The 23,435-nt window shown below is 37.0% G+C and overlaps 1 protein-coding gene across 1 annotated transcript in view; it reads right to left on the bottom strand.

Moving 5' to 3' along the window:
* Window positions 1-1,309: 1,309 nt before the first annotated feature.
* The window catches only part of LOC308550949 (uncharacterized protein), a gene marked incomplete at its 5' end in the record, with an annotated part of 110,008 nt that continues 87,882 nt past the window's right edge, over window positions 1,310-23,435 (bottom strand). Inside the window, 4 exons of the mRNA XM_081125370.1 lie at window positions 1,310-1,951; window positions 2,508-2,642; window positions 11,322-11,459; window positions 17,831-17,882. Of these exons, the coding sequence (XP_080981496.1) occupies window positions 2,621-2,642; window positions 11,322-11,459; window positions 17,831-17,882 (212 nt within the window). The 3' untranslated portion in view covers window positions 1,310-1,951; window positions 2,508-2,620. The remainder of the gene's footprint in view (window positions 1,952-2,507; window positions 2,643-11,321; window positions 11,460-17,830; window positions 17,883-23,435) is intronic.

The following is a 23,435-nucleotide window of genomic DNA, read 5'->3' as shown; positions in this document are numbered from 1 at the left end:
GGGAAGCTAACTATCTGTAGCCGTTATATATGGAAAAGTTGTTAGTGAAAAGTTGCTACTATGTCAAGAGCCAAAGTTGATCTATTAGATGACCGGTTGGGGGGGGGGGGATCTAGCTGCTTTTCCTTCTATGTAATATTTGACACATTTGGTATGTTCTTGTGCATATAGGTTATATAACAAATCAGTGAACCCAACATCTAAACCAGCATTTCAAATGTCTTTCATATTCTTTTTTTTTTTTTTCCATTCCTGCCCATGCCTCTGCTTCTATCCTCATAGTCCACCTCATAATCATTTATTTTTTCAATAACTATCGCATCTAGCTTTGTTTCTCTACTTGCTAAAATTGTCATCTGGGACTTATTTTCACTTGACATTGTTTAAGGCTAATTTATGTACTTTTGCATACATCTGGAGTTCATTCATTTTCACTGCTATGTAACATTCCTAAAATGTTTTTTCTTCTGGCATTTGGTAAGTACTTTAGTTCATTTCCTTATAGAAACAGGATAATTCTGAGTAGGGAAAAGGCTTACTGTATTTGATTATAAAGTAAAACAAGTCCTGCCAAACAATTTTGCCCATCTGCTTGACATTTTCTCTCTCACACACACAATCTACTCATCTCTGCTAGAGCTAAGAATATTTTTCTCTTCTTAGGCACTATCCTGAACCTAGTTGACATGAACTGTTGGAATACACCTTGGTTGGGAGCTCCAGTTAGCCCTGATCGCACTTGAAGACCTAACATGATTTGCACCAAAGTTAATTACAATATGAGTTGGGAACCTACCAAGTCAGAGTCTGATAGAAAAGTGTGAATAGCTTTGAAGGAAGGGATATAAGGGAGGAGACCATAAAATTCTACATGGTTGAGTTTATCCTGAATACTGTCTCAAAGCTCTGTGTTAACTAAAAGCAGGCCAAATAAAAACCTGTCATGGTAATAGCCAAGCCAGTTCACCTCAAGAAGTGCTGCCATATTTGGTCTTGTACTTCTACTTGGATTGCTAAAGTTCTCTGAGCTCTTTCCATGTCACACTTTGGCCACTGGTCAGCCATGGTGGTAGCAGAAGATATAATAAGAAAATTAAGTCTGTTTACAGTGGAAGAAACTGATTTGGATACAGAGGGGAGAACTGTATGTTAATTGGGCTGCAAGATTTTCTTTTTGGGGTCTATCCTTGAGGTACCCCATAAATGTGAGCTGAAAAGATAAACCACATCATTTAGAGTGTCAAAGGCTCTCCAGATCATGAATGAACTTGGGACTCTGATAATAATAGCAAAACTGAAACAGCATAGTCACTCTTTCTAGAGTTTTAATTCAACACTACATTATTGAGAAAATGTCATATACCAAGTTCTGGGCTAGGCTTTATAGACATTTCCTTTCTAGAATGTAGCAGATATCTAATTTGGTTGCAATGACCAAAGGAAGAGAAGCTGAAACTCTTACAGGTGCTTCATCTGACAAGCAGTTGGTTTGTCTTGCTTCAGAGACCTACAGCATGTTCTGTGCAAGTATATGAACACATATTAATATCTAATAGTCTGGATATGAGGAAAAGGAAATAACTGCATTCTAAATAGGGATTTTTTTCAGCATGTAGACTAAACCTGTTGACCTCCAAACTGGTACCTTTTCCCATCAGGAGAACAAATCAGGTACCTGTTTCCCACATATTGGTACAATAAATATCTGGGGCTCCAGAATATAGTCTAAAATGATAAGGGGGAGAACAGTGAAGCTGATCCCAGACATCAGTGCATTAAAGCCATGTTGGTTCCTTGTTCTGGATAGATCTTCTCCAGAGACTTGGTGAAGATGGAGACAGTTGAGTGGCTAATGAATCACTTCAAATCTCAGCAAGGTTTCCATCTCCTGCTGATGATTCCTTGGTCTATCCCTGGTGTCCTGGGGTCAGTGAAATATCATAGATCCCCTCTGTAAGTAAACAGAAGAAGGTATGGGAAAGAGAACAAGCTTTCCTTCTGCTCAGCCACCTGCTTGGAGAATTTCCTAGAGATGATATATTACATGTAACTCAGAGTCTGATGCGGCCACACATGATACCACTCAAGCAGTACAGGCAATGCCATAGGACTTTGAATGTCAGAATGGGAGGGAAACTTAGTCTTTGTCTCCTGAGCCACCAGACTCAGACAAGCAAAATATCACGTAGTTAGTAATGGCAAAAATGAAGGGGTTCTCTTCAACTCTAAAAGTCTGGATGTGATAGACTGAAAATTACAATCAGTCACATCAGCAATATGAGCTTCATTCCCAGTCCTTGTTCTTCCCAGCTCACTCTGAAGCAGGACAGGTAGGATAACTGAGGGAAACATCCTGATTTTGGCAGGGGTCTACTTTCTTCTCATTGCTGCACAGATGTTGATACCCCCAACATTCTATGACATTTTATTAATGATAAGTACCCAGGTTCCAAGTTTCCTATCTAGTCTCAGGGCAGAGAGACATTCTAACTGATCATAAATCTTACAATTCTGTGAAACAGGATAAAACTTCAGCCTTTGATGGAGCTGCAGGTTGGGCAGAGGAACGTTCCTTTCAACTCAGCCAAGCTGCCTTCTTCGGGCATCCAGGCCAGCAGTGTTACATGGCCTCTGAGAAAGTCCTAAAGCAAGAAAGCAGAGTTCAATAGAGGTCACAGACAATAGGTAGTAAACTTCCTACCACAGCTGTACTTAAATGAGGGGTGGGGAGGGCAGAAGGAGCAGGGTTCCGCTCAACACAATATTCTGCTATAATCCTGCAGAACAAATGTGGAAAAGGGAATCTGGCTTAAACATGTTTCTTATTTGGGAGTATCTGAGCTCTTAGAGGCAGCAGGAATCATTAGAAATTCAAGAGAACTTTCTAATGTGTTTTAGGTACTTGCAGTTCTGGCTCATTCCTTTTGTTCCTCTGCATTGTGGTCACCATGTTCTGAAACTGGCCCAATGCTGCGGCACTAATGATATGGATCCATTTGTTGGGCATGTGATGGTAGGAGAAAGTCCTCCGCTGATTGTCATATAGGGCCTTTATTAAGTTGAGATATGTTCCTTCTATATCAACTTTGTTTAGCTTTTGTCATGAATAGATATTGACTTTTGTCTAATGCTGCTTCTGCATCTATTGAAATATTTTTACCCTTTTTTGTTAATGTGCTGTATTGTATTAATTGCTCTGTAAATATTGAACCATTTTCGTCCCTGGAATAAATCCCACTTGATCATGGTGTTTGATGCCTTTTATGTAATGTTGAATTCAGTTTGCTAATATTTGGTTGAGGATTTTTGCATCCATGTTCATCAGGGATATTGGCCTGTAGGGTTTTTTTCCTGGTAGTGTCTTTTCCTAGGGTCTCAAGGTGATAATGGCCACATAAATTGGTTTGAAAGTGTTTCCTTCTCTTCTACATATTGAAATAGTTTTAAAAGGATTGGAGTAGCTCTTTCAATATTCAGCAGAACGCACCAGTGGCGCCATCTCATCCTGGACAGAATTTTGGTTGTTGAGGTTTTTTATTACTGACTTAATCTGTAATAGTACAGTGGTGCCTCAGTTTTCTAATGTAATCCATTCTGGAAGATGGTTTGAGTTCTGAAACGTTTGAAAACTGAGGGATCAGCAGCCAACAGCTAGGCCTCAGGATCTTGTACTCAGTAGAAGCCGTGTGACATGTTCAACTTCCGAGGCATGTTCGAACACGGAAGCATTTACTTCCGGGTTTATGGCATTTGTAAACCAAAATGTTTGTCAAAAGAGATGTTCAAAAACCAAGGTACCACTGTAATTGGTCTGTTTAGATTTTCTATTCATGATTCAGTCTTGATAGGTGGTATGTTTTAGAAATTTATCCATTTCTTCTAGGGTGTCTAATTTGTTGGTCTGTAATATTCATAGTAGTCTCTTATGATCCTATGTATTTGTTTGGTATCTGTTGTAATGGCTCCTCTTTCTAATTTTACTTACTTGAGCTTTCTCTGTTTTTTGTCATGGTAAGTCTAGCTAAATATTTGACTATTTTGTTATATTACCAAAAGAACAGCTCTTAATTTCATTGATCTTTTATATTGTCTTTTTTAGTCTTTATTTTCTATTGTATTTACATTAACTTTTGTCTCAAGATATTTTTCTCTTTTGATCTTTTTTGACACATTGGCTATTCACTACCATGTTGTTTAATCTCCCCATATATATGAATTTTTCATTTTTCTTATAACTGATTTCTAGTTTCATACCATTGTAACTGGAAAAGATGCTTGATATGATTTTAACCTTCTTAAATTTATTCATACTTGTTTTGTGGTCTAACATATGATTTATCCTGGAGAATGTTCCATTTTTTTTATAAAAGAATGGGTATTCTCCTGCCTTAGGATGGAGTGTTCTGTAAATGTTAAGTTCATCTGGTATAACATGTCACTTAAGGCCAATGTTTGCATTGATTTTTTTTGTGTGTAGGTGATCTATTCATTAATGAAAGTGGGGTATTAAAGTCTACCGTTATATTACTGTCTACTTCTCCCTTTATATCTGTTAAAATTTGCTTTATATAGTTATGTGATTCTCTATTGGGTGCATAAATATTTACAGCTGTTATATCCTCTTGTTGGATTGACCCCTTTATCATTAAATCTTATTACAGTCTTTGTCTTAAAGTCTATTTTGTCTGATATAATTATAGCTATCTAAGCTTCCTTTTGGTGTATATTTGCTTGGGATATCTTTTTCCATACCTTCACTTTTAGTTGTGTGTATCCTTAAAGCTGTAGTAAGTCTCTTATACACAATATATAGTTAACATATAGTTGGGTCTTTTTTATCCACCAACCAGTCTGTCTGTATTTGGAGAATTTAGTCATTTACATTTAATGTAATTATTGATAGGTATGGACTTACTCTTGGTGTTTTGTTATTATGTGGCTGTTTCTTTGCAATTCTTTTATTGATTTCTTCTCTTTCTTATTTGTGATGTGATGATTTTCTATAGTGCAATGATTAGGTTTGTCTTTTGTGTATCTACTATAAGTTTTTATTTGTGATTAACATGAGACTTAGGTAAAATATATTTATAACAATCTATTTTAAGTTGAACAATTAAGGTCAAATGCATTCTAAAGTTCTACATTTTTCTCCCCATGTTTTATTTTTTTGCTGTCACAATGTAAATCTTTTTACCTTGGTATCCATCGCAAATTATTATAGCTAGTTATTTTTACTACTTTTGTCTTTAAACCTTCATACTAGATTTATAAGTAATTAACCAACCACCATTACAACATTAGATGAACTAAATATAAATAGAATTTAGAATAGTCTGTGAGATTTATACTTTCATATGTTTTCCTCATACTAATTAGTGACCTTTTGTTTCAGTTTGAAGAAGTCCCTTTAACATTTCTTGTAAGGTTGGTCTAGTGGTGATGAACTCTTTCAGCTTTTACTTATCTGCAAATATTTTCTACATATCCAAAGGGTATTACTGGCAGGTAGAGAATTCTTGGTTAGCAGTTTTCTCTTTCAGCACTTTGAATATATCATGCCACTCCCTTCTGACCTGGAAAGTTTCTGCTGAAAAATCTGTTGATAGTCTTATGGGGATTCCCTTGTATATAACCAGTTTTTTGGTCTTTCCGCTTTTAATATTCTCTCATTGTCTTTAACTTTTGACTACTTTGTGCCTAATTTTAAAGTTTGCTGAACTTTCTTCTGCTTTATCTATGGAAAAGATAACCCCTCTTGAACACCTCTATGGAATTTTTCAATTCAGTTATTGTATGTTTCATCTCACTGATTTCTGTTTGGTACTTTCTTATATTGTCTATCTCTTTGTTAAAATTCTCATTGTGTTTTTACATTGTTTTCTTGACCTTGGGGAGCATCTTAATGACCATATATTCAACCCTTTATCAGGTAAATTACAATCATCATTTTGCTATGGTCATTTTCTTTTATTCAGAACATATTCCTCTATTTTTTTCATTTTCCTTGATTCTGTTATTTCCTATGCATTTTACAAAACAGCCATCTCTCTAAGTCTTGAAGAACTTGATCTTGCATAGGAGATGAACCTTATCCTTCATCCCTGCCCTAGCTCTTAGTTCCCTCCAATCCTTTGTGATTGTCCAAACAGATTCTTTGTTCTTAGCAGTTCCCAGTATTTGTGTATGTGCCAAGACCTGTCAGTGTAGCAAAGGAGAGGCTCTCAGTCTTTAAAAGCTACAGCCAAACTCACAGGCTGCAGCTTTTAAAGTATAAAAATGGCCCGACCATGGCTCAGCTCTTGAGCATCAACCTGTGATCCAGGAGATCAAGGTTTGATTCCAGGTCAGGGCACACGCCTGGGTTGGGGGCTTCATCCGCAGTGGGGGGCATGCAGGAGGCAGCCAATCAATGACTCTCATCATTGATATTTCTATCTCTCCCTTCCTCTCTCTGAAATCAATAAAGGTATATATTTTAAAATGTACCTCTTTCATAGAAAGACTAGACGATGGGCATTTCTTTGTGTTCCCTCGGCACTAAGCCCTTAGGGGATAACTAACTAAGAGTTGTTTCTTTGTTTCCTAATATTGTATTGAACATGTGAGCACAGCCCTGCTAGCCACCAAAGCCAGGTTATCAAGGAATGAGTGTTCAGGGCAGTCACCCCAATAGCCAGGATGCCAAAGGTGCATAAGCTCTTTTTCTGAGATGTGGTGACTTGTGGCAGGGAGAGAGAAAAAAAAGGCACCTGCTGGCCTTTCCTGTCTATGGAGAGAATTGTATTCAGTGTCTAGATGTGTATTAAATTAGAAGGCTGCAGCTTTTAAGATAAGCAATAGGCTTCTTTCATGGAAAGACTGGACATTGTCTGCTGCCTTTGAACTGTACCCTGGGGGAATAGCTTTTTCTCTGTTACAGTCCTTTGGGATCCATCAACATAAACCCTGCTGACCACCAGAGTCAGGTTAACAAGGTATGTCCCCTGGGCAGCAGCCACAAAAACTGGGATGCCCAAAGTGTACACAAGCTCCTTTTCAGGCGTACTGGTGACCTGGAGCAAGACAGAGGGAGACCATGAAGATGGTATCTAACAGCCTCCCAGTCTGCTCATCAAGTCAAAACTTTTAAGATAAGCAAATAGGTCTCTTTCATGAAATGATTGGGCATGTTTCATTCTGCTTTCTCTGTGCTTGGTGATGCTGGGTTAGCCACGGTGAGTCCACATGAGTCCTTTAAAAACTGTCTTAAGTCACTGTAGCCTTGTGGTTCTCATAGAAACAAGCCCTGTTGGCTTTCAGAACTAGATATTTTGGGAGCCCATCTCTAGGTAATTGTTTTAAAAGTTGGGGCACCAAATCTGTGGGGCCCAAACCCTTCACTTCTCAGGGAGAAGCTGGGAATCAAGTTCCCTCCCAGTTGTAACCACACCAGAGGTGGGTTTATTTGTGAAATTGTATCTCAGCCTCTCTTATCTGTTTGATGAGGGGATTTTTTTCTACAAGTGTGTAGGAGTTGCTCAGCTAGCATTTGGATTTCTTTCAAGGGAACTTGTTCTGTCTGTAGCTGTATATTTGGTGTGTCTATTGGAGGAGGTGAATCCAGGAGTCTCTGCTACATCACCATCTTGAACTAGAACCTCAGGAATTATCAGATTTAATGTTGTCTTTGAACTAACAGCAGAATTGCTATTATATCTGTGATCTATTGACTCGTGACTTTGGACTCTACCATAAACATGGACTCTGGAAGGCACTCTGTTAGGAAATGTTCTTCTGCCCCCAGGTACCTGGGACATAGCATACATACAACTTATTCCTCTCTGTAACTGCATGAAAGTACGAAAGTGTCCTGGATATGATGAGACATTTAATATTGATATGGGGTCACTGTTCTATATTCAGAGGTTGAAACTTTACCCAATTATATTAGCCCTTATACATGTGCCCAGATAAATTATCTCCCATTCAGGGCTGACTTTGATATTAAAGGTAGTCAGGAGTGAGTGCTAGTAATTTTTTGAATAATATAGTTAGTGTTACATGAAAATATTTATTTAGATGACTCCCATAATATACATCTTTAGGTATGTTCTGCAGTGAAGTCAAGCTATATTCAGTTTAAAAGGGGAAATATAAAAACAAATAGGATTGTCTATACACAATGGATTAAACTGGGAACACTGATGAAAAGTTTATAAGGCAGTCATTGCCTAGAGAAGACCAAAGAGTGAGTTGCAGTCACATCAAAATAGTTTTCAGACATTTTTCTTCCTGTGGTTTCCAACTTAGGGCAAAGCAAGTAGCCTCCTTTGGCCAGGGAAATTGGGGCACAGTTCTGCTTGAGTCAACATCCCAAACAAAGGGTTTTCCTGGCCTTAGCTCCCTGTCTAGTGGGGCAGCAGAACTGATGCCGATTTATGGCCTTCCCACTTCTGAAGGTAGCTTTTCACCCCAAATGACAGGAAGCCTTGCCTGAGCACCTGGGAAACTGCTGGCCCAGCAGCACTTGAGCACAGAGTCCATCCAGTGGCTCTGCTCATCTGCAGAGATAAGCCAGCAGCCCATCTGGCCAGTGTTTAGTGAACAGGTCTGCCTGATTATCTACCCAGATAAGAGTTAGCTTCCTCTGTGCTCTCATTAGGTTCCCTTGTCAGGTGGGCTGAGGCTTGTATTCAGCAGTGGGTGGGGATACAAATTACTCTTCCAGGCAGGGACCCATATAGGGGGTAAGACTCTCGTAGACTCTTGTTTGAGGATCATGTTAAGCAGAACTGTGCACCAAATTCTTTGGCTTGACACATACAGACAGAGTGAAAAAGATGCAAAATGATATTTTAAGCATTATAAAATATACTTTAAAAATGGCAGAGACAAAGAATTCCATCATTAATTGATAGTGGTGAATGTATCAAGAATAACTATTGTAAATATTTATGCACCCAACACAGAGCAACTAAATATATAAAGCAAAAAATAGCTAAAAGGAGAAATAAATAGCAATAAAATAATAGTTGGAGACTTTAAAAATCCACTCTCAACAAAGTATAGATCATCCAGACAGAGAATCACTAAGGAAGCAGTAGATTTGAATCACGCTATAAATCAAAAAGACTTGACAACAGCAGAGTACACATTTTTCTCAAGTACAGATGAAACATTTTCTAACAGAGGCTATATGTTAGGCCACAAAACAAGTCTTAGCAAATTCAAGAACACTGAAATCATAGCAAGTATCTTCTCTGACCACAATGGTAAATAATTGGAGGAAACTGGAAATTCACAAAGAAAATTAAACAAAAATTTAAATTTTCTCTTGAACAATCAGTGGATCAAAGTAGAAATTAAAGGGGGCCTAATGGAGGGATTGAGCAAAAAAGGGAAAAAATTCACAGACACGGGAAACAGTGTGGTGATTGCCAAGGGGAGGCGGGTGATAGAAGGAGACTTGAGGTGGGAACACACAATACATTGTACAGATGATGTGTTGTAGAATTGTGTGTGCCTGAAACATGTATCATTGTTAACCAGTGTCACCCCAATACATTTAATAAAAAGGAAACAAAGAAATTGAAGGGGAAATAAAGTATCTTGAGACAAACAAAATGGAAATAAAACATGCCAAAACTATGGACGCAGCAAAAGCTGTTCAAAGGGAAATTCATACCAATAAACACACATTAAGAATCAAGAAAAATCTCAAACAACCTAACTCTACACCTCAAGAAAACAGAATTACAAACCAAAACCAAAGTTAAAAGAAAGGAACTAATAGAGCAGAAATAAATGAACGAGAGTACACGAAAACAATAGGAAATTTTAAAAACTAGAGTTGGTTCTTTGAAAACAAAATTTTGAGACTAACCAAAGAAAAGAGAGGACCCAAATCAACAAAATTATAAATAAAAGAGGGGACATTTTAATACCAGAGAAAACAAGGAACCAGTATGCCCACAAACTGGACAGTCTAGATGAAATGGAAAAATTCTTAGAAATAGAAGCCTGAACTGCCCAATTATTAGCAAGGGGAATGAATCAGTAATTAAAACCCTCCCAATGAAATAAAGCCAAGGAACAGATGGCTTCATTGGTGAATTCTACCAAATATTTAAATAAAAATTAATGCCAATCATTTTCAAACTCTTCTAAAAAAAATCAACTTCATTCTATGTGGCCAGCGTTACCCTGATACCAAAGCCAGGAAAAGACACCACCAGAAATGAACACTACAGACAAATAATCCTGATAAATATAAATGCAAAAATTCTCAATAAAATACTAACAAGTCAAATTCAGCAGCACATTTAAAGGATCATTCACCATGACCAAGTGGAAGCTGTTGTTCATCCCCAAGATATAAGGATGGCTGAACATATGAATCAATAACTGTAAATAATTACATTAGTAGAATTAAATAAAAATCAAATGATCATCTCAAAAGATGAAGAAAAAGCATTTTATAAAATTTAATATCCATTCATGATAAAAAAAAAAAACAACACAACTCTTAAGAAGGTACAGAATGAACATACCTTAACATAATAAAAGCCATTATGCTAAGTGAAATAAGTCGGTCAGAGAAAGACAAATACCATATGATTTCACTCATATGTAAAATCTAATGAACAAAATGAACTAATAAGCAAAACAGAGACAGTCATAGAGAGCAGGCAGGCAGACAGCTGTCGGAGAGGGGCCATGGGGGAGGGGGGAAGGAATTGCTCATGGACAACAGTGTGGTGATTGCCCAGGGAGGTGGAGGAGGGGATAGTTGGTAATGGGCAGAGACTTGACATGGTGACCACAAGATACATTGTGCAGAAGTGTTGTAGAACTGTACACCTGAAACCTGTATAATTTTGTTAACCAATGTCACCTCACTAAATTCAATAAAAAGGAAAAAATATATAAAGGCCAAATATGACACAGCTAACATCATACTCAATAATAGGATTAATTTGTAAACCATACACAATGTAAAAAGATATAAATTGTGATATCAATAACATAAAATGGGGGAATTAAAGTGTAGAGTTTTACATGTAAAACAAAATTGTTTCCAGCATAATTGACTATTATAACAAAATACTTGCAAATCAAATTCAACAGCACATTCAAAGACTCATACACCGTAATCAAATGAAATTTATCTCTTGGATGCATGAATAGTTTAATACACAAATATCAGTAAATGTGATAACCACATTAACGAAATGAAAGATTAAAATTATATGATCATCTCAATAGATGCAGAAAAAGCATTTTGCAAAATTCAACATTCTTTTATGATAAAAATTCTCAACTTAGGTATAGAAAGAACTTACCTCAACACAGAGCCCATGTTTGAAGAGCCCACAGCTAACATACTTAATAGTGAAAGGCTGAAAACTTTTTCTCTAAGATCAGGAACAAAACAAGGGTGCCCACTATCACCACTCTTATCCAAAACAGTACTGGAAGAGCTAGCAAGGAAAAATATATAATTAAATAAAAGGCATTAGGATTATAAAGAAAAATAAAATTCTCTATTTGCATATGCCATGATTTTATATTATATAAAAGCCTAAAGACTTCCCTCAAAAAGAGCTTTAATCAACAAATTAAGTAAATTTGCAGAATATAAAATTAACTTATAAAATTAGTAATGCATGTATATACTAACAACAAATTATCTGGGGGGGGGGATCAACAAAATGATCCCATTTATAATAGCATCAAAAACAATAAAATACTTAGAAACAAATTTAACCAAGGAGGTGAAATATCTCTATACTGAAAAATACTACAATATGCTGATGAAAGAGATTGAAGACAAATAGAAAGGTATCTCATGTTCATGGAGTAGAAGAATTAATATTAAAATGTACATGCTTACACAAAAACTCAGACACATAACAGTATGGTGGTTACCAGAGGGAAGGAGGTTAGTAAAGTCAAGTATATGGTGACAGAAGACAATTTGACTTTGGATGGTGGGCACACAATGCAATATATAGATGATGTATCATAGAATTCTGTACTTGAAACCTGTATCATTTTATTAACCAGTGTCACCCCAATAATTTTAATTTTTAAAATGTCCATACTGCCCAATGTCATCTATAGATCCAATGCAATCCCTATTAAGATTACAAGACATATTTTACAGAAATAGAAAGAAAATATCATAAAATGTATAAAGAACCACAAAAGACCTCAAACAGTCGAAGCAATCCTGAGAAAGAAGAAAGCAGGAGCCATCATGCTTCCTGATTTGAAGCTATATTTTAAAGCTATAGTAACCCAAATAATGTAGTGTTTTATAAAACAAACATAGTCTGCGCTAGCCGGTTTGACTCAGTGGTTAGCGTCAGCCTGTGGACTGAAGGGTCCCGGGTTTGATTCTGGCCAAGGGCACCTACCTCTGTTGCAGGCTCAATCCCTGGCCCCGGTCAGGGCCTGTGCGAGAAGCAACCAATCCATGTGTCTCTCTCCCTTCCACTCTCTCTGAAAAAACAATGGAAAAAAATATCCTCAGGTGAGGATTAAAAAAACCAATAAAACAGACACAGAACAGAATCAAGAGGTAGGAATAAACCCATGCATATATGGTCAATAAATGGTCAGAGACAAAGGAGCCAAGAATACTTGATGAAGAAAAGACAGGCTCTTCAATAAATGGTGCTGGGGAAATTGGATAATCATACATAAAAAATGAAACTGGACCCCTATCCTAGCACTACTTACAAAAATTAATTCAAAATGGATTAAAGAGTTGAACAGACCTGAAATTATAAAACTCCTAAAAGAAAACACAGGAAAAGCTCTTTGAGATAGGTCTGGGCAATTTTTTTTTTTTATCTGACACCTATAACAAGCAAGAAAATAAAAACTTAAACAAGTGGGACTACATCAAACCAAAAAGCTTCTTTATAGCAAAGGAAATGATCAACAGAGAACAGATTAGTGGTTATAAGAGGCAGGGGATGGGGGTGGTTAAAAGGCACAAACTTCTCATTATAAAGTAAGTCATGATGATGGAATGCACAGCATAGTTACTGCTGTTAACTATGTATATTTGGAAATTGCCAAGAGAGTAGATCTTAAATGTTCTTATCACAAGAAGAAATTGTAACATTTGGTGATAGATGTTAACTAAATGTATTGTGGTGATCATTTCACAATATATACAAATATCAAATCATTATTTTGTACATCTGAAACTAATGTAATGATATATGTCAAATACATCTCAATTTTAAAAAGAAAAAAATAAGTAATCTAAATGGCCATAAAAATGCCTATGCTGAAAAAGAAGAAAGATCCCAAATTAGGAACCTAATCTTTCACCTTAAGATACAGAGGTGCAATCTAAACCAAAATGAAAAGGAGGGGAAAATAGAGTGGAAATAAATGAAAGAGAATAGGAAAATCGTAGAGAACACCAACAAAACCAAAAATTAGTCCTTTGAAAAGAACGATAAAATTTACAAATTTTATTGTTAACTAGACTTTAGAAAAAAGAAAGACTCAACTTACTAGAATCAGGAATGAAGGAGGGGATATTTCTATCAATCTTACAGAATAAAGTATCTTAAGAGAATCCTATAAGCAACTATATGCCATCAAATTAGATAAGTTAAATGCAGTGGAAAATAGATAATCCAAGTAGAACTATAACAATTAAGAACAGTTAGTAATCAAAAAACTTCCCATTAAGAAAAATGCCTAGACCCAGATAGTTCCACTGGTAAATTCTGGCAAACATTAAAAGAATTAATATTAATTCCTCACAAACTCTTTCCCCCAAAAAATAGAAGCATAGGAAATACTCCTAATTCATTCTACAAGTCTAGTAATTACCATGATACTAAAAACAGATTTTTTAAATCACAAGGAAAGAAAACTATATACCAACACCCCTTATAAACAAAAACAAAATTCTCAACAAATACTAGCAAACTGACTATAGAACTGTATAAAAAAAGATTATAAACCATGACCAAATGGAATTTATCCCAGGAATGCAAGGTTCATTTAATATCTAAAAAATGAATTGCAATGCATGACATCAATACAATAAGAAACAAAACCACATGAATATAATACACAGAAAAAGCATTTGGTAAAACTCAATACTCTTTCGTGATAAAAACACTGACAAACTAGGAATAGAAGGGAACTTCCTCAACCTAGTAAAGGCCACTTATAAGAAACTTATACATAACATTACACTTAACGGTAGAAGATTCAGTGCTTTCTCCCTAAAATCAAGAACAAGACTAGGATATTTGCTCTTACTACTACTTTTTGTTTTGTTTTCTCACCAAGGTTATTTTTTCCATTGCTTTTTTCTGAGAGTGGAATGGGGGAGAGAGAGAGGCACACACTCTCTCTCTCTGATTGGCTGCCTCCTGCATGTGCCCCGACTGGGCCAGGGATGGAGCCTGCAACCAAGGCATGTGCCCTTGGTCATAATTGAACCCAGGTTCCCAGGCCAGCACTGAAACACTGAGCCAAATGGGCTAGGGCCCTGCTCTTATTGCTTCTATTCAACATTGTACTAAAGATATAGCCAGGGCAATTAGGCAAGAAAAACAAAGAAAATGCATCCAATTTGGAAAGAAGTGAGTTTGGGAAGAGAAATGTAAAACTATATTCATAGATAACATTATCTTGTGTATAGAAAATCCTAAGTAATCCACTAAAAATCTATTAGAACTAATAAACAAATCTAACACAGTTGCAGGATACAAGATCAAAATGACCCAGCAATTCCAGTCCTACCATGTATTCAAGAGAAATAAAAATATATATCCACAAAAACTTGTACATAAGTGTTCATCACAGCATTCATAATAACCAAAAAGTAAAACAATCCAATATCCATCCAATGAGGGATGAACAAATGTACTATTTTCCATAAAATGGAATATTACATGGCAATGAAAAGAGCGAAGTGCTGATATATACTACAATATGGAAGAACCTTGAAAACAGTATGTTAAGCGACAAATCTAGTCACAAAGATTACATACTGCATGATTCCATTTACATGAAATACCTAGAATAGGAAAATTTATAGAGAGAATATATATCAGAAGTTGACTGAGGGTGATGGGGAACAGGAGTGAGGAATGATTACTAATGGGTTCCGGGTTTCTTTTTGGGTTGAAAACAGTGTTAAAATTAGATAGCTATGATATTTGCACACCTGTGTAACAATATTAAAAACCTCTAAACTATATACACTTTAAAATGGTGACTTATGTGAAAAATTTTATGTGAAAAATAATGCTGTCATTTTTTAAAGTCAATATAATCTAAATCACTGTTTCTCAACCTTTATCATTCTAATTCCCTAATGAAATGTTTTCATTCACTTTTCCTGCTTGTACCCTAGTATAATTTTGACATTACATATATGTATTTGTTTATGTACTATATGTATATGTGTGCGTGTGTGTATATATATATATATTTTTTTTATACATAGAAAGAATAAGATTTTTTTTTGTTCCTTAAGAACAAATGTTTACCCCCCATGGGGTAATATCACTCTAGTTGAGACTGCATGATCTAGATTTAACATAGGATCGCCAGAATATATTTTCTTTTCCACAACTTGCTGTTTGAGGTCTATTGGTGTTTTTGACAAAGATACCACTGGACTAAAAGCTTTATTGCATTGGGTCATGAGTTTACAGCAGTGCTCTGCAGAGCTTCTATACCTCCCCTTTTATATGGTTCTCTAAAGAGCCTCTTGGACTTGGCATCCTAGAATGGTCTGTATTGCTTATCCCTGATCGAGACAGGTGGAAGGGCTGACAAAGGAGGTAGTGCTCTAACAGGGCATGAAGCATGGAAGGAAAACACGGTAGAAGTTCACTGGTTTAATTGGCTTAAGATCCAGAATCTCTATTCTGATTCCCAGATGGGACCAGTCCTGGTGCTGTCATCACATCTACCTAATCGATGGCCACCACACTGTTGGTTAACGACCATGACTTTGTTCTCCTTGATCTTATGGAAGAAGGTTAGTGTTTCCTACATCACTCTTCCACATAGTAGCCACCAACCAGGAAGGGAGGGAGGGAGGAAGAAAAGACAGAAACTGAAACCACTGGCTACATTTTGGAATGCTCTTGATGGAGATGATGCAGATATCTTTGAAAATCCTCCTGTGGGCAACCAGGTGATAATCTAACAGGAGACAACAAAGCCTCTGAGGTCCTCCCTATGTGTATGGTTGACCTACAATATCTTAGGATGGAGAGTGATACAAGTAGCACTAATACTAGAAGTGCCTTGTGAAAGCACTCCAAAGATATCTGAACTAAGGTTTTTGTTTAGAGATGAGGTGGTCCTGTTAACTGGGATAATCATGCTTCTCAGTGATTTGGGACAAAAGGGGGTTTAAAACACCAGAAGCTCTTCTGAACCAGGTCTGTGTATGCAAAATGTTAGCATCCTGACTGTGTCTCTTCATGTCCTGGGATTCTTTGCTTAGGAGGGTTAGTGTAACAACATTTGGGTTCAGCCATGTTGTTATGGACTCACAGCATTGTCTCTACTATTCCTCCAAATGATCCTACAGGCAAATGGTAGCTCTGTTTTAGTTTGATCAAGTCACTTTAGGATGAGGCATATTCATTAAGTGACCAAGAATGAATTGTGAATTCATAGTATTGCTGGTCTGCTTCCGAATGCTTCACACTTTTCCTCAAAATGTCAATATCACCCAAACTTTTCTTAGTATGCAAACATAAGGTGATAACATGGGCAGAGGGCAGAAAGCATGGCCTGGCAAACATACGATCCAAGTCTGGTCTGGAATGAGGGTTCTGCCTCATTTGTGTCCGTAAAAAAGAAAAAGTTAATGAAAGATAGGGGGTCTTCTGATTTACATATTAGTTAATCTTCAAATTGGAAACTGCTTTAAAAATATCTGTCGTCAGGGCAGAGATTTAGTCATGGGAAGGGGTAAAAGGGCATTAGGATAGATTAGGAGGGAAAGCAAATGCAGGTATTATTGAGCCAACATGGTTTTTTAAAACTAGATGAACATTTCTCCCATCAATCCTGTCATTTCGGCTCCTTTCTCCTTGCCCTAACTGCAGTGCTTATAAATTCTCTTGTGCTGAAATGTACATTCTGATGATATCTCAAGGTTGCCATATACTTCATTGTCTTTAGTCTTCTAATACCTGAAAAATATCCCATAATTCAAGTAATTATCATTTATCTTGTGGTTGTCCTTTCATCACTCATGAAAAATATCTGATCCTGATAGTAAATTCTGAAAATAGTATAGCAAAGTGTTTTGTAATAATATCTTAGCCACCAATACAAAAAATTATAGGAAAGCCATAGTCAGCCTACACATGCAATGAGTGTCACAGTATTTGACCCTGTGCTTCCATCCTGTTGTCTTATCAGGACCCTACTGGTTCTTCAAATATCTTACCACAATGGCCCTGCCTTCCCGCCCCCCCTCATTCCTGCCTCTACCCTGGTACCTCCCATATATTTCATATGAGCTCTAATTGAAGGCGATTGGCCATGTTCTTCTTTCAGGATACCAAGACCCCTAACCAGGGCTATACTCCAGGTACCAGAGAACAATTCTTATGGTTTCTCATACATACTTGGGTTTGTAGCTATTTCTTTCCTGTAACAAGGAAATTTTCCATCAGCTTCAGTAGGGGAAAAAATCTCACTTCAATGTATACTTACATAGAACCATGAAAGAGTTAATCACTTTCAGATCCCTCAAGGTGGTCCCCCCTTACCCGACATGGTAAAAGAGCTTCTGTTTTAGTATTTCCACATCCCACTGACCCTCTCCCTTTACCTGAGCCAGGTCTGAGAGAAAGAAACAGGGAGCCGGCTGTCATCAGTGTTACCTGTAAAGCATGAAGAAAGGCAGATTACAATCAAATGACTAGAGAGTCAAGATTCAGGAAAGCACATAAAATAAGATACTGTATTATTGTGGACCTCAACAACCCTACAGCATTTTTAGTATGGGAAAGGGTTGGGGCAGAGCTGCCAGCTCAGATGGGGATCCTATAGTTAGGCTCTCAGTCAGACCAAGGGGTCTCACAGGTGAAGTGATAGCCTTGCTTATGCCTCTGAAAAAATACAGGTAGATTTAGATGCTGTGGAAATTACAGATCTGCCTCCAGGGTTCCTGCATTTCTATAGAATGCACTGACCACTGATAAGTTACTGTTCCTTCTTAGCCAGGGTAATGTGCCTTCAACTGGTTTGGACTAATACACATCCCAAGACTATCCCTTTATAGTTCTCTGTGGGCACCCAGCCCTGGTTGGGCAGAGCAAATAGATTTGTGGTCTATAGGCAATTATATGAAGTTGGGGTGATGCCAAAAATGACTTCCCTTTCCCTTGCATATACCCTGCCTGCTGGAACATGACAAGGTCATCTAAGTTCTCTTGATATAAATCCAAAGCCTTGGGTGCATACTTATTTGCAGTTGACTTTGGACTTTGAATTTCCAGAGATTTACTTTGAGTCCATCCCATCATACGCATATCTGCAACTAGCACTCTGTGTAGGGGATAGCCTATCTTAACTGGATTTATCACAGGGTTAAGTCCTGATAAGAAAGTATGTTGGTAATCAGGGTATGTAAATAGAGCCAGAGACCAGAAACTATGAATGAAGAAGCTTGACCAAGTATGGAGGACCAGACCTGGCTCCCAACACTACAGCTGCTCCTTCTAGCTCATATGGATCTCAGGACCAATTCTTCATTCCCAAAATATAGTACAAGCCCACAGACATGTAGAATCTCCACAGTTAATCCCTATGCTCACTGATTGCAGCATAGTGGCCTCAATAGTTATGAACTGATCCTTCTTTCCTTTCATACAATTAAGAACTTACAATGTAACCACAATACCAGAATAGATATAAACTAAGTTATGTCTTCCTACTTCTTTTCTGCTGAGGAGGGTAGATCAATATCCAAACAATTATTAATATAGTACTGTAGCAACTTAGGAATTACTTTCTCCAAGATTGTGTATAGTAGAATACGGTACTACGAGAGGACCATATTACAACTAACAACACGGTGTAATTCATATTTGTTTGATGAACCTTCAAGTCATTCCATAAGTGAAGACCTCCAGATCCTAAGAAAAATAGTTTGGTTTGAACCCAAAGTATTTTCTAAAATATTGGTAATAGAGTCCTAACTCTTCTGAAGTGCTCATGTCAGTTATTGTCTGCCTCTTATTTTTGAATATTCTGAATTCCTTTCTCCTGACTTACAGGTATTAAATTGAATACTGCATGAGCCAGCCATTCTATAATTGTTATCTCCTTTCATCTTCACAGATATCAATGGTAGGTGGCATCTCTGGTTTTTTTCAAAACACTTAATACTTCTTAATTATAAAGTCCTATTTTGATTTTATTTCTCCACTGACTCTCTGGTGACCTATCTAGCTCTGGGCCTCTGAGTTCCTTCCTGTTTTTCCCTAGGACATTATCTAAATGTACAATAATTTCCCAATTTGAAGTCATGTTAGAAGTTATTAATTAGGTATTGGAACATGGTGATTGCCCTATAAATGCCATGATCAATGACCTGTATTCACCTTTTCCCCCCATGATCTAAATGCCCTTCATTAACTTTGTATTTCCAAAAGTTGCTATAAGCTCCCTAGAAACTAGTAAGATTTTAACCTTCTAAAATTGGTGTAGTAGGTCAAAGGTGAGGCAGTAGAGACAGAACCCTCCTTCTCTCTTGTAGTCACTGTCCTCAGGTTATTCCAAGTCTCAATTAAGGCAAAGACTCAAACAAGGTTGGAGACCTCTCCTAAGGATGAATGGGCAGATTATATATCTCCCGACAACTGATAATTAAAAAGGTGACAAAGAAAAAAATCTTATTAGGTTAGCTCCTATGTGTGTGACCAAAAATATAATAGATTTAATTATGAGAAAATCTTCAGGTGATATACATGTTATGTCATATCTTTGGAAGAGTTACAAAAATCTAGTTGTTATGTCCATACTGTATTTTAGATTTGTTCAGTTATGAGATACAAAAATAGAACCAAACTGAGTTTGACAATTATAACATAGAAATCATATCTGCTATAAATATATTTGTATCAAGATCTTCCCCCTAATAATTCTTTCCTTTATATGTGTATGTTTCATAATATGGGTTTATAATGTTATGAATCATGCTATATCATTAATGTATGTTATTCTAGGCATTGCTATAATTAATATTGCCACCACTGATTTATTTTTATTTGTGTGCCAGGAATCCCTTTGCCCATAACTTTAATTTGTGCCACTTTGGTTTAAGCATTTCTTATAGGAAGTATATAACTGGACTGTCAATCTGACAATCTGTCTTTTAAAAGTCCAGTAAATTTTAAAAATGGGCAGAGAACCTGAGTAGATATTTCTCCCAAGAGGATATACAGCTGGCCAATAGACATGAAAAGATGCTCAACATCACTAATCATCAGTAATATGCAAGTTAAAGTCACAATGAGATATCACCTCACACATGTCAGAATGGCTACCGTCAATAAATTAAACAAGTGTCGGTGATGATGTGGAGAAAAGGGAACCCTTGTGCACTGTTAGTGGGATTGTAAATTGATGCAGCAACTGTGGAAAATTAGTATGAAGGTTCCTAAAAAAATAAAAAATAGAACTACCAATGACCCAGCAATTCTACTTCTGAGTATTTATCTGAAGAAACCCAAAACACCAACTTGAAAAAATATATGCACCCCTATGTTTATCGCAGCAACCTAAGTGTCCATCAATAGACACATGGACAAAGAAGAGGTGTTATATGCAATGGAATCTTACTCAGCCATACAAAAGAATGAGATCTTGCCATTGCAATAACATGCATAGAACTAGAGGGTATTATGCTAAGTAAAATATGTCAGACAGAAATAACAAGTACTGTAAGATTTACTTGTGTGTGGAATCTAAAGAACAATAAACGAACAAATAGAAACGAACTCATAGATACAGAGAACAAATCGATGGCTGCCAGACGGGAGGGTTTGGGGGATGGGTGAAAAAGGTGAAGGGATTAAGGAGTACAAATCTACAGTTAAAAAGTCTTGGGCTGCCTTTGGCTGGTGTTGCACAGAGGCTAGAGCATCAGCCATGCGCAGAAGGGTCTCGGCTTGATTTTCGGTCAAGGGCATGTACCGGGGTCGCAGGCTCGTTCCCTGTCTCTGGTCAGGGTGCGTGCGGGAGGCAACCAATCAATGTGTCTCTCTCACATCGATGTTTCTCTCTCTCCCCCTCTATCTAAAAAGCAGATCCTTGGGTGAGAATTAAAAAAAAAAAAAAAAAAGTATTGAGGATGTTAAAGCAAAGCATAGGGAATACAGTCAATAATATTGTAATAACCATGTTATGGTGTCAGATGGGTACTAGACTTACTGGGGTGACTGCTTTGCAAGTTATATAAATGTCTAATCACTATGTTGTACACTTGAAACTAACATTGTATGTCAACTATAATTGAAGAATAAAAATATCATTTTTCATAAGTATTTATTAAGTTTACTGGACTTATTTTCTTTCATCTTTATATTTTTTTCCAGTATTTTTTATTTGATCAATTTGCTATTCTTTATATACTGCCCCCGTTCATTAATGCTTACCATTCCTTTCTCTATTCTCACAAACTGCTATGAAAGAAAGAATAATCTAGTAGAGGAAATAGATGCTACCCTAGTCCCAATAAGATGCTTCTACTTTCCATTCTTTCCCTCAGCCTTTCTTTTGACTGCCTCCTCCCATGAGAATTTTGAATGCTTTTACTTTACCTTTTCATTGTAGGCTTCTTCCTCCAATCCCCTCTGAAAATGTCTCAGTTTTGCTGATAGTTTAGTCATTTTAATGACTGCCTATAGGAATTATTCTGACAGTCTGTCCTAATTTGGCATTGATGCTGTGCATTGCCGGGTAGCCTAATGTCCATTCACATTTATTTATATTTCAAGGTTTGTTACTCACCGTTGTTTCCTTTCTGCATCTTCCCCCATGTTGGTCTCCCTTTTTGCTCAGTGGTTTAAAGATTTTCTCAAATATTTTCCTCAGATATAGTAAATGTGTGATATCAGTAAATGTGCCTAAATTCTGAGATTATATCTTCCTTTTTTCTCTCTGAGATAAAAGGACTACAAGCCAAGGTCCTATATGAAACAAAGATATTCTGCTGTCATACAGGAAGCTAGGGGAGAGTGATATTGCATCTACAGTATTGCTACCTTTTATTTTTTCTTTATTACTTGTTTTCTCTCTTCCAATTTTCAAAGAGGCTCTTATCTCCTGCAATGGAAGAGTGGACCCAGCCAAAGAACGAACTGAGGATCTTACAGTTAGGGTTGCTGAGCTTCAAAGGTGATTGAACTCTCAGCCAAGGCAGATGTGTTATGTTAAGGTTAGAGCCCTGGTTAGGAATAAATAAGAAATTTGACATGGGATAGGCATATCTGGGTGGATGTCCCCTGTATATTGTGGCTCTTTGGACTTCCCTAAACCCAAAGAGCCTCCAGAGCTAGTGCAGTACTCCTTTTTGGAACTATTCCCACCCCACCTCCATCCCCATCCCCACTCTGTGGGAAGGTATTATATACCCCTCTCCCATATAAGGAGGAAGCAGCTCCTATCAGAAATTTCCTCTAGGTGTATAGTTTGGGCTATGCCATTAAAACATGGCTAGGGACATCTGGGGCATAGGGAAGAGACAGATTATAGCTATAGAAAAATGTAAGTAGTCCACATGTGCTGGCCAGGGATGTATCTGTAGGACTGGATTTTGAGATTCTTTATCATGAGAACTGGAATATAAGACTGGATAAGCAATGATTTATTCACTTGGTACATAATATTTAATGCCCTTTCTCCCCTCACAGGAGATAGGAAAAACTCACTGCTAGAGAGGCACTTAGGAGCCTAGAGAAAATGATAACCCATGCTGAGCAATGTTAAAATGCCTGAGCTTCTGTGGTAGATTATGGGAGTGCCTCATTATATTATGGCAAGGATGAATCCTGAAAATGACTGTATATTACTGCAAACTCAGCCAAGTAGAAACCATAATTGTGGCTGCTGTGCTGGAGGTAGTATCTTTGAGAGAGCAGATTAATGAGTAAATTATATATAGCCATTGATTAGATGAATGTATTTTTTTTTTCCTGTCCAATTCAGGAAAGACTTAAAAACAGCCCTGGGAAAAACTTCATTCAAGTGGATTGGACCAAAATAAATACATTTATAAACTATGATAACCCATCCTTGCTGTCATAATATACTCATAAGAGATCTGGACACTGTGAATATGTAAAGAACATCACATTGAACCATGACATCCATGAAAACATGCTGATGAGGCAGGATGTGTAAGACGTCGATAATATACTGAAAGCGAA

This window comes from Miniopterus schreibersii (genome assembly GCF_964146895.1).
Source record: "Miniopterus schreibersii genome assembly, chromosome: 1".
In the NCBI taxonomy this organism is placed as follows: Eukaryota; Metazoa; Chordata; class Mammalia; order Chiroptera; family Miniopteridae; genus Miniopterus; species Miniopterus schreibersii.
This window is presented reverse-complemented; position numbering and strand designations above follow the sequence as displayed.